We start from the raw sequence: 13,070 nt of genomic DNA on the forward strand, positions 1-13,070 counted from the left end.
ACTTTCAGTAGCTACCAGAAATCTCATCTCTCCTCTTTCACTTGCATTATAAATTGTGATCTCATGGCACTTGGTTGTCTTGTAAACATTGCATATCCATTGGACTGCCATGAGTAGCGAGGCGAAGTGGCAGTTGTGGGAGCACTGGAGAATTCCGAAGCTCCAGGCTCATGGCACTCTAGACCCCACCGAGTAACTCAGTCAACACCAAACATCATCCCTGAAACAACCGCTGTACTGCTCTTGGCCGTGACCCTTCCGTCTCACGGTTTATCTTGATTTGAGCAGCCAGGGAATCTAAGCAATAAACCTTACGACTGCACCCGAATTGTCGCAGTAGATTGAGACTACGCAGTTTCAATCAAGTGTCCTTCCGCCATGACCGCCGCCGTTGCTTCGGCGGCGCAATCTCTCTCGTCCCTGCTCCGACAAACCTCTCTCGACGACCATGATGAGATTTTGAAAGCCGCGAATGGGGCCCTTAAAAAATCAAAGACCGATACCGGTGCGCAGCTCGTTAAAGTTGTCGCGCTGCTAAAGCTGGACCGCTATGATGATGCGCTTCGAGTACTCGAGGAGGGTGGAGATCAGTTGAAGAAACTGGCTCAGCTGGAGTATGCGTATGCATTATACAAGACTGGAGACCTTCAGAAGGCAGAAGAGGTTGCCAAAGAAGCCAAAGGTTTGAGCAGAGGGATGACCCACGTTGAGGCGCAGGCTGTAAGTGGCCTTTCTCTTTAGGATCCACAAAACCAAGCAGGCCGAAGTTTACAAAAGCTTTTGGGGCACGAGATTTTGCGGAGCACTCTATTGTTGCTACACTATGTTCCCAGGAAGGCTGACATTGCAACTTGCAGACATATCGGCTTGAGAAGTTTGCGCAGTCTTTAAGTCTGTATCGCGAACTGGCGCAGCAACCTACAGAAGTTGAGAATGAAGAGAATGACTTGAAAATCAACACCGGGGCTGCAGATGCTCAATTGGAGTGGGCAGGCTATGGCGATTTGGTGCACAAGAAGCGGCCAAGCCGGGATGACTTGGAAGCGTTCGAGACGGCATACAACGCTGCCTGTGGAAGCATTGCAAGGGGAGAGCTGCAACAGGCCGAATTTCTACTTCAAAGGGCAAAGGGTATGTTTTGAGTTGTTAAGAATTGCTAGAGACAAAGTTTTGGGCTAATTGGAAGCAGATCTCTGCAATGCAGCTGAGGAACTCTCGACCGAGGATAAGGAAGCTGAAATTGTCCCCATCACAATCCAACAAATGTTTGTGCTCTCGAGGCTGGGCAAGACTGAGCAGGCTGAGAAGCTTGGCTCAGAGATTAATGCTGCCAAGTATGGTCTTTCCTAGTAGTGATATATGGTTGCGGAAGCTAATGAACCTCGTTCAGCATCTCTGATCCCACCACCAAGAAGTTTGCACAGAACAATATTCTTGCTACTAATCTCCCAGAGAATCCTTTCCTCGCCCAAAGGCTTTTTAATGAGACCCCGGAACTTCCTAAAAACGATCTTCCTTTTAGTTTTCAATCCGCCATTCTCCGCCAAAACGGCTATGCGTTGGACCTGCTGTCGATGAAATACCCCGGCGTTGCGCGATCTACGGCGTCCTTCTTCGAAAACCAGCCCTGTCCGACCACGTCACCAAGCGTGAATTCCGCATCGGTTGTTCACGCGGCCGCTGCTGCTCAGAACCAGGTTGGCAAAGCGGGTCTGCAGGAAATACTCCGTGTGCTTGAGAGACGTCCCAATGATGTCGGCCTCATCCTCACGATTATCCAGCTCTACTTGCTCACAAATAACCACGGCTCGGCCATCTCATTGCTCGAATCCTTCTTCAAGCGCCTTGAAACCTCCACCTCCGAAGCCGACCAAGATGTCCGCTTTGCGCCAGGGCTTGTTGGTCTTCTCGTCTCTCTCTACAGAGTGCAAGGCCGCAAGGCGCATGTCCGGACAGAGTTCGCCAAGAGCGCATCCTATTGGCGACAAAAGTCTACTGCAAAAGCACCAGCATCGCTTCTTCGCGCCGCAGGTGCTGCTCTCCTTGAGAGTTCCAAACCCGAGGACCTCACATTGGCCGGTGAAATTTTCGACGACCTTCTCGAAAGAGAACCCAATGATGCATTTGCAGCGGCTGGCCGTGTGGCCGCTTATTCTACAATTCAGCCCGAAAAAGTCCATTCCGAGGCTGCTAAGCTGCCAGCTGCTAACCGTCTCGTGCCCAGCATGATCGATGCAGTGGATCTCGAAGAAGGTGGTGTCCCTCGAGCTCCGGCCCCGCCTGTTGGCGCCGGCAAAAAGCGTCCAGCTGATGAGACGAACAAGCCCGCTGTCAAGAAGCGGTTCCGCAAATCCCGTCTCCCCAAGGACTATGACCCATCCAAAACCCCAGACCCCGAGCGCTGGCTGCCCCTACGGGACCGCTCGACGTATAAACCCAAGGGCAAGAAGGGCAAGCAAAAGGCTGCCGCTCTCACACAGGGTGGTGTGGTCACTGACAAAGTGGCGGATGCTGGTCTAGAGCCAGCCGGTGTAGAGGGCAAAGGCAAGTCTGGCGGGGGAGGCGCATCGTCGAATAAATCGAAGAAGAAGAAGGGCAAGGGAAACAAATGGTAGAGTGGATATATGGAAAAGCATGTACTTAGGGGTCGCTCCTTTTCTTCTTCTTCTTTACTCTGCTTGGATCATCATATCATACATAGTTGCCATATCATGTATAGTTGACGGTCAAAAAAACGATACTAGAATTGTATACACCTTGGATAATTCTATATATAAATCGAAACCTTGCAAGAGTGAAAGGTATGTAAACTAGACATGTAAAAACGACTTGACGTTTGAGATGACTGAAATCTTGTTGACCTTAATGCATTTGTAACGCCATGCAACCGATTGACTCCGTACCCTTACTTTTGTTCTCCCACTAATTGCGACGAGGAACAGTCCGAAGCGGTGATATCTTCTTGCTCTCGCATAAGATTTAGATCAATGAGCTTCTTTTTCCATCGTCCAAGCAAAAGAAGAGGGAGACTGAGGAAACTAAGTAGTAGTGAAAAGAGTATCTTCCTGTAATACGGATTCCGATTATTAGTATAATCCACCATCGCTGAAACGGCTAAGGATCTCACCTCTCTCAGGTATTCTCCGATATCTGCCTGTCGGAAGGTCGTAATGCCAGTGGGATCGAGATGTCTAGCTTCAGCAGTCGAGCGAGCAGTGATACCGAAACCCTAATACGTTCGAAGTCAGCCACATTCTGTCCAATTCACAACCATTCCCGTCTCCTGGATCTCTTCCTTTCTATCGCCTATCTCTGTGCCCACAATACACGCAAAATATTTCACAGAAAAGCACATTCTCAGGTCAGACCTACCAAAGGCTTGTCATCCATTCCCAGAACAACCACACCCTGGTGCTCGGGACAGTCATCGCTCCACCGACCAACGTGGGCCTTGACAACATTACCACCGTAAAGGAAGGGCATCTCGCCGTTGGGCTTGATCCAGACCTTGTACCGGGCGTGGGGCGCAATCACATCGAGCGCGGTGATGTGCAGGCGGAACTTTCCCGTCTTGGTGAACTTGCCCAGGCAGGTTCCCAGACTCAGCAGATTGTGACGAGCCACAGAGGTAGCAAGGTTCGCAATTGAGAGGCGGACATAGTAGACACGATTGCCGTGCAGGCGGAAAACATAACGATCATCGCTGTCGTCGTTGGCCGTCGGCGCGATCAAATGTGTAAGAGATCGACCGGTGTAGTTGGCCAGCTTAGAGAAGAGAGTTTGCGTCTCTGGTTCAGTGAGGGGACGCATTTTGGCAAAATTATCCCTCTCTCTCTGGTTGAGCGAGAAAGATGTTGCGATCAAAGATTGGCTCTCTTTTTCAAGAGAAGGGTGTTTTGCCCAAATCGATAAACTCTAGAAATTTTGGTCTGAGAGAATCGTCGGTGGTCGGAGTTTGGCCCTGGCAGTCTCGGCAAACTCCGTTCCGCTACGACGGATTTTTGGGGAATTTTGTTATCCAGACAAACTCCCGCTGTTAAAGATATTACCAGCAGAAATATCTCCAATCCAACGCTGGGAAGGATTTCTCGCTCTTCCAGTGCCTGGAGAAGAACATATACATAATGCCGGCGGCAAAAAGAAGAAGATTAAGTCCTCCCGAGGAAGACTCTGCTGGGCGGACGAATGGCACTACAAATGCCTTTTACCAGCGCGCAGCAGACTGGGATCTGGAACAGGACTACGAGAACCGGCCGCGAAAATTGAATAAGAAGCAAAAGGAGGCCACTAGATTACCTATCAAGACTGCCGAAGGTCGAGTGGAGCAACTTGCGGCCCAACCCACGCAGGGTGAAGGTGAAGACGATGCCGATAGTTTCTTAGATTCTGGCGAAGACGACGGAGAAGAATGGGGTGGAGCGGAAGGCGGCGAAGAGCAGGATGAGGATAAAGAAGAGGAGGAGGATGAGACGCCTAAGATTTCCCCAAGGCTACAGATCATCAATGCAAAGGAGGAACTAGCGAAACTGGCTGGACAAGTCAATGAGGATCCTGAAGAGAATGTATGGCTTTCTACATAATGGCTTTATGCAATACCAAGCGCCATTAGGGGCAAAGAAGAGAAAAGAAAATATACTAACTACAAAATAGTACGGCCTCCTTCACGCCATTGCCGGTATCGGTGCCAAAAAAAATGTCACGGTCCGTAAACTCGTCCTGGCGACTCAACTTACCGTCTACAAAGACATTATTCCCGGCTATCGCATTCGCCCTCTCTCCGGAGACGACATGGGAGCGAAACTCTCCAAGGACGTGCGCAAACTACGCAACTTTGAACAGTCACTTGTGGCGGGATACCAGAACTACGTCAACCACCTTGCTACTCTCAGCAAAGGGACCGGCTCTGGATCGAAGAAAGGCATCAGTGCCGAAGACGCGCGCAGCCTTAGCACCGTCGCCATCTCCTGCGCATGCAACTTATTACTTGCCGTGCCACACTTCAACTTCCGTAGCGAATTGCTCAAGATCCTCGTGGACAAGCTCAGCCAGCGCACCGTGGACGCTGACTTTGTCAAGTGCCGCGAGACCCTCGAAAAGCTATTCGAAGACGACGATGACGGGACACCATCCCTCGATGCTGTCTCGCTCCTGACCAAGATGATCAAGGGCAAAAACTACCGATTCGACCCCAGCGTCCTCAATACGTTTTTGCACTTACGTCTACTATCCGAATTCGCATCCAAGGGATCTACCGACAAGATCGACAAGCCTGGCGACGGCGACGACGCTCCCTCCAAGGCCGAACAAAAAGCCCTCGCGAAAGCAAACAAGAAATCTAACCGCGAATTCCGCACCAAGCGCCAACGCAAGATCGACCGCGAGCGCAAGGCGATTGAGAACGAAATGAAAGAAGCCGACGCAACCGTTTCCCACGAAGAACGTGACCGAATGCAAGCCGAGACGCTCAAACTCGTATTTGTCACGTACTTCCGCATTCTCAAAGCTCGCACACCTAGTCTCATGGGCGCCGTGCTCGAAGGTCTAGCCAAGTACGCGCATCTCATTAATCAGGACTTCTTTGGCGATTTGCTCGAAGCGCTCAAAGATCTCATCGGCCATGCTGAGAATGATGCTGCCGGCTACGACAATGACAATGACGGAGAAGACTCAGGCGACGATGGCGAGGACGACAATGAATACAGCACGTCCTTTTCCACGCGCAATACCAGTCGCGAAAGCCTGCTGTGTGTCATTACTGCTTTTGCACTACTCCAGGGCCAAGACGCAAGTAAATCCGCCGCGGCGCTGCACTTGGATCTCAATTTCTTCATTACGCATCTATACCGCTCGTTGTACCCGCTTGCGTTGAATGCGGATATCGAATTGGGTCCCAAGTCGTTGCGTCTGCCTGATCCTAATAATCCGAATGGTAAGTTATCTTTGTATTCTGTTATCCCTATATTATCTCCTCTTCCTCTTCCTCCTTCTCCTCTCCCTCCTTCTCCTCCTCCTCCTCCTGCTCTTCTCCGTCTTCTTCTTCATTATCATGTCTTGTCACTTATTCCATTTCCCTCACCTTCTTCATCCTCATCTCTCGTCGTTTATGTACTCCCTGCCCTTCTTTGATTCAATCAACTCCCAGTCCATCCCCAAATATGAAAACGATTAGTAGCAAAAAAGAAGAAAGAACAAACACTAATCTCTAATCCCTAAAACCCAACAGACCACCCCCTCACACAATCAACCTCCCACAACAAAATCAACCTGCACACCACCACCGTGCTGCTCCTGCGATCCTTATCCGCCGTCCTGCTTCCTCCCCAGGGCCTCCGGGCCGTCCCGCCGCTCCGGATCGCCGCTTTTACCAAACAACTCTATACCTCCGCGCTGCAACTGCCTGAGAAGTCTGCGCTCGCAGTCCTCGGCGTCTTGGCCAAAGTGATGAAAGTGCACGGCCGCAAGGTGTCTGCGCTGTGGTATACAGAGGAGCGCAAAGGGGACGGGACATTTGATCCGCTGCGGGGCGAAGTCGAAGGGTCGAATCCGTTTGCGACGACGATTTGGGAAGGGGAGTTGCTCAGACGGCATTATTGTCCTGCGGTACGAGAGAGCGTGGAGGGGGTGGAGAAGGGAGTGGTGGCGTCGCGGTAGAAGAAGAAGAAGAAGATTAAAATAGTTTGGATTTGATATTTTGGAAGGGGTGGGGGGGGGGGGGGGTGGATATATTTTGCATTTGTTATAGATGTTTCTGAAAAAAAGCGCATGGGAATGGATTATGTATAAGAAAGAAAGAAAGAAAGAAAGAAAGACTATAGGGGGACGGGAGAAGTTTAACCAACTTCTCCTAGATAGATAAATTTATATCCCGTAATGTCACCACTGGTTATGTTATACAATACTTGCTCCCGGGTTCTTACATCGTATAGTTACTCGTTTAATCGGCTACTGCACATCATTTTATCCAAAGAGCAGTTCATAAAAAATGAAGTTTATTGTTCATCAAATCACAAAAAGGAAACCAAACAAAACAGCCGTCGCATTACCCATATGTCTCGCAAATAACAACAAGAATGAAAACGTCCAGAAGAAAGAAAAGCCAAGGTTCTTCATTGCTGGGCCGTGACGCATAAACCACGTAAAAGAGAAAAAAAGTCAACTGCAATCTACCAACGAAGAAATAAAACAAAACCTAAAAGTAACTATCAATTGACCGAAAGGATAAAGGAAAGAAAAAACAAGGGGAAATAAAAGGAAGGAGTGAAAAGGGGCTCTAATAATGCATTGTACGAGGCCAAAAAAATTGGAAAAGAAGGAAAGGAGCGACAGAGTGTGTGGCGTAAGGTAGAAAAAGTAAAGTTCCTAAAAGGAAGAGCAGGGAGCAGCGGGCATCTATCCCAACATCAAATCGATTCAGACGAGTTTGACCCAAAAAGGCTGATGTTGGACAGATATTGACAGCTCATTAAAGAAAGACCATATCCCCAGTCTGGATGAGGGGGAAAAAAGAAAATGGCCGGGTCCAAGGAAATCCACTTGGCCTGTTTTTAAATGCGTGGTATCTCTTGAGAAATGAAAAAGTTGATTTGAAAAGTAACCCGGAACTCAAAAACCCCCCTAGACCAGCAGACAAGTCCCAACTCAAGACGTTCAAAAAACCACAGATTTGCTTGGGCGATGACCCGTAGTCCGCGGCGTTCCCGGCTGGTGTCGAGGGCTCTTCTCCACGGGCACAGGAGCGCCGCCACGGCTCGGAGTGCTAGGCACCGACCGGGACGAGGTGGGAATAGGCAGTCTCTTTTCAGGAGACGCCTTCGTTGTGGAAGCTGGTGGCTTTGCAGCTGATCTCTCCTTAGCCAGGACAATATCGGTCCAGCCACGTTTGCCACCACCCTCTTTGCCAACAGCTTCGCTCAGCACCTTCATCCAGTCCTCCTTTTGCTCAGGGTTGTCAGCGTAGAAATCAATGGTCTCTCCATTCGCGAAGCGAATCCGGAAACCCTCTTCGACAAACATGTAGCCTTCTTCTTCTTCAGCAAATGCAGACTTTCGGCGAGAGCCTCCTTTGCCAGAAGCTTCTTTTTGCAGGAGCGACGACCGGTCATCAATCAGACGAGAGGCTTTCGCCAAGTTAATCGTAGCTCTTGGCTGGCGCGTTGTCTCATGATAAGCAGTGAGTTTAGACCCATCGAGCTTAAAGTAGCGGCGACGCCAGTACTAGTATGCAGCTGTCAGCGAACATCTTCAAATGGAAGATCAAAGGCAAGGAAAAAGACATACCGGACAATCACCACCTTGCTGAGTGAGAACACCTTCCCATGTTCTTGCCGCGCTTGCTCGAGCCTCTTCAAGCTCTCTGATGCATGCACTCATGCTCTTCGGCATGTCCGAGTCCTGCGCATTCTTTGGCTTTGGCAAGTAGAATAGTTGCAATTCAAGCTTTCCAATTCGGTAAGGCGGTCGCTTTGGGGCTCCCCCAACATTGCTGCGCTTACTCTTGACGCTACTGTTGGCGGCGTTTTCGTCAACAGCCCATTCATTGAAGCAAGGGACCGTGACGGTGTGCGCTTGACCAAAAGCTTGCTTCTCATGGTCGCCGAGGCAGACATAAGATCTCGCAAAGCTGCCATCCTTTCCAACAAGGTTATGCAAAAGATCCCACGCAGTGATGCGTACTGATCGACGCTTGGCATTTGCTTCCTGTACGCGCTGAGCAGCCAATCGCTGCTCTTCTTCTTGTTGTTTCTTGTCCAGCTCTTTACGCTTCCTTGGTGAAGCAAATACTCTACTAAAAGTAGACGGTTTGGGACTCTTGGGTATCCTTGAAGGGCTGTCAAAGATTGTTTGCGGAACTGGTTCGGCCAATTTGGTCTGAAGAGTCAATGTAAATTCGAGCTCATCCAAGACTACCAACTCAAATTCTTGGCCAATGGGCGCATTTTTGCCCAGCTCCAGCCATGCGGTAGTAACGCAGTGAAGACCATTGTCCAGCGTCAGACAAAACCATGTTCGCTCATCTACGTAAAACAATGATTAGGGAGCTGTCCAACCAGAGTTAACACCACGGAAAGGGTTCGCTTACTCTTAGGTAACGGCAAGTCCAGATCCTTAACTCCGACAACCTTAATAAACAGTCTACCCCTCTCGCTACCTTCTTCTGCGGTTTCTTCCTCGACAGGGGTAGTTGTAGTTGCAACATGGCCACTGACGTTGCTCTGGGTTCCTGGCAGAGGCGGCGCTGGGCTGTTCAACGGAGCCTTTTGTATAGCTGAGGATGTCTGCCTTATGCTCCGCCGACGCGACTTTCCGTTCCAAGGCTCGGTCGTCCATGATTGCGAGCGCTCATGGGTTGGTTTTTTCGGACTGCTGCTAGCGGACCGCGTTCCCCTCTCTGGGGCTTCCGGCGCCGAATCTTCCGTTTTGCTGCTTGCGACAATGACTTTGGTGTTCTGCCGCATCAAATAGCCTCGCTACAATGAAAAAGTCGAGTGTCAGCGAAAAAAATTGATGGTTTTAAGCAGAGAAAAACTAAAGACAATAATAGAATGCTGCAAGTTTTACCTTTTGATTCTCAATGACTCTGTCAAACTCCTTATCCAGACCAAATGTCAAACCCTCTGCGAAACCAGCGACAGGAATATCGAGTTGCATCAGGCTGCGCTTTCGCGCCAATTGTGCTTCAGGTTTCTCAATCTCGCCCAAACTCTTCGCGTTGGTTTGGGCTTTAAGATCACCAACCCGATCCTCGGACTCGGTTTCGTCCGAACGGTTACCGGCTTGCGCCTCTTCATTAATAGGTGTTTCAACCTTCTCTGGAAGTGCTGGCACAGCTGGAACTTCTTCTGGCGACGAGGCTCGCGGTGGCGGAGCTCCATAATTGCCACTGACTTGGCGTCTTGTGGCTGCAAGTGTTGCCATATCAGCTGGCGTGGCTGAAGGTCTTGTCTTGAGCTTGCCGCCAGGCGCTTTAATTGTGGCAATTGGATCAGGAATGCTTAGCCGGTTGCTAGGCGGTGGCGGAGGCGATGCGTCAGAATGCATTGGACGATGGATCACTGAATCCGGAGTGCACGGCGTGTCCTCTTGCCCCTCAAATGAAAAGTTTGGTGGCTGTAATTGGTCGGCCGGCGTCATCGGTCTCTCCAAAATCTCTTGCGGTTGCTCCATTTGCTGCTCTGTTTGCTCGTGGTGATCAAGACGCTGTTGGGTTGAGTCGTCCATATATGACCCAAATCCTATTCTGAAGTCTTCCGAGTTCATAAAAGAGTCAAAATCAATCAAGCTCTTGTGTTTGTCTTCAGTGCCTTCAGTATGGCGCTCGGCAGACACTCGTCGAGTCGGAGTTGGGGGCGCCTCGTCCTCGACGGTACTATCAGAAGAGGGCTGCTCAGGTTCAGCCTCAGCTGTCTGCTGAGAATACTGGCTTGCATCATCTTCATATTCTTCTGTAAGGTCACGATCGCTGATATCGTGGTGAATGACTGAGCCGCTATCATCATTGTCATCTTCAAAGGCTGACTCTGAGCGGTTTCTATAGTTTTCTGGAATCGAGTACCTAATCAGGTCATTCTGCTCTTCGTCATTGCCGTGCTGGGAGTGATGATGTTCCTCATTTCCGTCAAAGACGATAGATTCTTCCAGTGAAGGAATTGGTACATCGGGATCAAGGTCGCGCAGATTTCTATCTGGGCTTGAACTCGGTGCCGGGGAAGAAAAATCATAACTGTAATGTTGCGAGTTGTCCTTGACCTTTTGCAAAATGGATTCCCGAGAGATGTGCGGCAGTTGGTAGTCTTCTTCCTCTGGTAAATTAGAACCATTTTCTGGCTCCTCCTCCTCCTCCTCCTCCTCCTCCTCCTTCTTCTTCTTTTGAGGCTCGTCAGCATTCTGCTTCCTGTCGCCGTCATCATGAAGCATCATGAGTTGCAGCCGCTCGGACAGAGGCATGGCGTTTCCTTGCAGACTGTGAATCTCCGCCTTTGTCGCTGACGCTGGCCGTGGAGGAGATGGAGTGCGACGCTGGAAGCTTCTCATACGTTCTGCTGCTGCGGATAGACTGCTTGTGGATGCCGATCGCTCCCGCGCAAAAGGGGCCAAGCCAGGTGGTGGAAGCGGTGGAAGAGGACGTCGATCGCCATTGGAACCTTCCGAGTCGGATCGAGTTGGAGTTGGTCGCTCGTGAATCGTTTCTATGTGCGCTGGACTGGCAGATTCGTCGAAAGGGTCTTCTAAATGTGGGTCATATCGTGCATGTGCCGCTTGAGGAGACATGTGCGGCCAGTCGTCCGGCTCCACCACGGGAGTTTTGTCAGTGTCTTCGAGGGAGGCATCGAAGCTGTCATCCATGTCTTCGGCCGACTCCTCCTCATAGCTGTCTTCTCCCTCCTCCTCGTCATCTTCTTCATCTTCAACGGAATCATAGCTTCCTTCGCGGGAGCTGGAAGCTACGGAGAGATCTGGTGTGGTCATCTCGTACTCGTTGATTTGCGGAGGGGCGGCATCAAAAGTGACACTCTTCGCATAGCCACGCTGGATGCGGCTGACTGGGTGCTTTCGCTCGTCTTCGGACGCGGCATCGTCGGACCAATTGCCCCTCTCCGGATCAAAGGTCCTCAATGCCGCACCGAATCTGCCATTTGAAGAAAGCGCTGATTTAGTCGGCGAGGTCTGGTTTCTGCTGGGCGAAAGAGGTTCTAGAGGTTTGAGGTCTTGCCGTGCATGGTTTGACAGGGGAGGCTTGCTATTGTCTAATTTGACATTTTCACTGCATCATGTGTCAGCCAGTTGTTTTGTTGTCAAATACTGAAGATTTGTTGAACGTACTCCTGCTTTGCTTCGCGCGCAAACATACTACTATTCTTAACTCTCGAGGCTCGCTTGAGGTTTTCAATGGAAGTGCGTCTCATCGGAGACGGCGAATGTTCCTTTCCGGTCGTTGACTTCTCAAAGCTGAGCCGATTTTGCGCTGTTGAGCTGGCATGTCCTTGCCAAAAGGCTCGTGGGGAGGCCGTTGTGTTGGGAGAAGAATCAAATGGCGATGAATCTCCGTTGGCTGTACCCTTCTGAATATACGGAAGAATTCTCGTCATTAGAAACCCGATGGATGAAATCTGCCCAAGTTGCGGAGTGTTTGATTCATACCTTGTTTGTTTGTTTGAAGTTTCCTGAGTTTCTGCGGCCCTCTACCGGGCTTAATTCTGACAAAGGCTGCGGGTTGCCAGAGCCATTCATTTTGCTCTTCGGTGACAAAGGCGTCGTCTTGTTGATGCGCAGCGGTTGCACCTGATCAACACATCGCCCGTCAATATAGACTGAACAATCGCCAACGTGGAGAGACAATCAGATGTTGCTTCTTACCGTCTGAGCCGACATGGTTCCCTTTCGCTTCTCCCACTTTCTGCTCAGGCAGAGCGTTCCAGAATGTTACCACGCCAAGTTGAGCAGAAGAATGTTGATTGGAATGCGCGTGGCGAAAAGACTACCTTTTGTTTATGGAGGGGGCAAAACGAAGGTAAGGGATAAAGTTGGACGTAACGAAAGGATGAGACGACTTTGCAGAAGCGAAGGTGCCAATTCAAAGGACAAACGACCACCACTGTCTTCACGAACTCCTCGGGCGTTGATCAATCAATGGGAAGAGGAGGTTGAGATGGGGTTTTTGTGATGATCAGCTTGTGTAGGACGATGATGGTTCGTCGCCTATCCGTGGAGACATGTATAGCTTTGGGTGGTTCCTGCCTAATCTGGACAACAGAGGGTCCAAGTGCAGCGAGTAAACAAGGACTCTCAGCGCAGGTACGCTGGAAACTGTCTCTTTACCGTTCCCCCTCTCTTGTCTCCCATGGCAACCATCTACAGATACCCCAGAAAGGACTAGCTGATTCTTGTTTCAGCTGGTTCAGCTTATTCGGGTGTCGATTACGCTGCCTGATTGGGCGACTCCCGCATCTGGGCGATCAGGATTCCAGGGAAACAAGCGGAAATCTTGGTCTTAGTGCCGATTAGTCACAGATACCCCGGTTTTGTCGGTTTCTATTTGCGATTTGCCGTACCTGCTTCATACGTCTGCCGTA

General features: G+C 50.2%; 4 protein-coding genes across 4 annotated transcripts; 2 read left to right on the forward strand and 2 right to left on the reverse strand.

Annotated features, from left to right (window-relative positions):
- Positions 1-198: 198 nt before the first annotated feature.
- Positions 199-2,633, forward strand: L228DRAFT_283720 (signal recognition particle protein). Its single transcript, XM_018336141.1, has 4 exons — positions 199-720; positions 858-1,131; positions 1,190-1,334; positions 1,391-2,633. The coding sequence occupies exons 1-4, from the start codon at positions 379-381 to the stop codon at positions 2,613-2,615; spliced, it is 1,986 nt and encodes a 661-aa protein (XP_018187127.1). The 5' UTR covers positions 199-378; the 3' UTR covers positions 2,616-2,633.
- An 88-nt stretch (positions 2,634-2,721) lies between these two features.
- On the reverse strand, positions 2,722-3,892 carry L228DRAFT_248296 (60S ribosome biogenesis protein Nip7). Its single transcript, XM_018332821.1, has 3 exons — positions 3,373-3,892; positions 3,128-3,229; positions 2,722-3,065 (listed from the first exon to the last, which is right to left on the reverse strand). Exons 1-3 carry the CDS (start codon positions 3,808-3,810, stop codon positions 3,039-3,041), a joined length of 567 nt encoding a protein of 188 aa, XP_018187128.1. The 5' UTR covers positions 3,811-3,892; the 3' UTR covers positions 2,722-3,038.
- A 133-nt stretch (positions 3,893-4,025) lies between these two features.
- On the forward strand, positions 4,026-6,701 carry L228DRAFT_248297 (nucleolar complex-associated protein 3). The gene is made up of 3 exons (XM_018332822.1): positions 4,026-4,562; positions 4,651-5,929; positions 6,224-6,701. Exons 1-3 carry the CDS (start codon positions 4,125-4,127, stop codon positions 6,649-6,651), a joined length of 2,145 nt encoding a protein of 714 aa, XP_018187129.1. The 5' UTR covers positions 4,026-4,124; the 3' UTR covers positions 6,652-6,701.
- Positions 6,702-7,647: 946 nt separating this feature from the next.
- Positions 7,648-12,369, reverse strand: L228DRAFT_269045 (DUF1709-domain-containing protein; the record flags this gene model as incomplete). Its single annotated transcript, XM_018335228.1, has 7 exons — positions 7,648-8,214; positions 8,278-9,014; positions 9,080-9,467; positions 9,559-11,761; positions 11,821-12,059; positions 12,139-12,279; positions 12,355-12,369. 7 exons carry the CDS (start codon positions 12,367-12,369, stop codon positions 7,648-7,650), a joined length of 4,290 nt encoding a protein of 1,429 aa, XP_018187130.1.
- Between the last annotated feature and the right edge of the window lie 701 nt (positions 12,370-13,070).

Source organism: Xylona heveae (genome assembly GCF_001619985.1).
Source record: "Xylona heveae TC161 unplaced genomic scaffold L228scaffold_7, whole genome shotgun sequence".
Lineage (NCBI taxonomy): Eukaryota > Fungi > Ascomycota > Xylonomycetes > Xylonales > Xylonaceae > Xylona > Xylona heveae.

What these genes read in the sequence shown, in the direction of transcription:
- L228DRAFT_283720 (XM_018336141.1), top strand. Translation starts at nt 379, where the DNA reads ATGACCGCCGCCGTTGCTTCGGCGGCGCAATCTCTCTCGTCCCTGCTC. An exon ending in TCTACTTCAAAGGGCAAAGG is followed by an intron (nt 1,132 to 1,189) that starts GTATGTTTTGAG and finishes AATTGGAAGCAG; the next exon opens with ATCTCTGCAATGCAGCTGAG. An exon ending in TCAGAGATTAATGCTGCCAA is followed by an intron (nt 1,335 to 1,390) that starts GTATGGTCTTTC and finishes AACCTCGTTCAG; the next exon opens with CATCTCTGATCCCACCACCA.
- L228DRAFT_248296 (XM_018332821.1), bottom strand. Translation starts at nt 3,810, where the DNA reads ATGCGTCCCCTCACTGAACCAGAGACGCAAACTCTCTTCTCTAAGCTG. An exon ending in GAATGGATGACAAGCCTTTG is followed by an intron (nt 3,230 to 3,372) that starts GTAGGTCTGACC and finishes CGAACGTATTAG; the next exon opens with GGTTTCGGTATCACTGCTCG. An exon ending in TCGGAGAATACCTGAGAGAG is followed by an intron (nt 3,066 to 3,127) that starts GTGAGATCCTTA and finishes TCCGTATTACAG; the next exon opens with GAAGATACTCTTTTCACTAC.
- L228DRAFT_248297 (XM_018332822.1), top strand. Translation starts at nt 4,125, where the DNA reads ATGCCGGCGGCAAAAAGAAGAAGATTAAGTCCTCCCGAGGAAGACTCT. An exon ending in ATGAGGATCCTGAAGAGAAT is followed by an intron (nt 4,563 to 4,650) that starts GTATGGCTTTCT and finishes ACTACAAAATAG; the next exon opens with TACGGCCTCCTTCACGCCAT. An exon ending in TGATCCTAATAATCCGAATG is followed by an intron (nt 5,930 to 6,223) that starts GTAAGTTATCTT and finishes AAAACCCAACAG; the next exon opens with ACCACCCCCTCACACAATCA.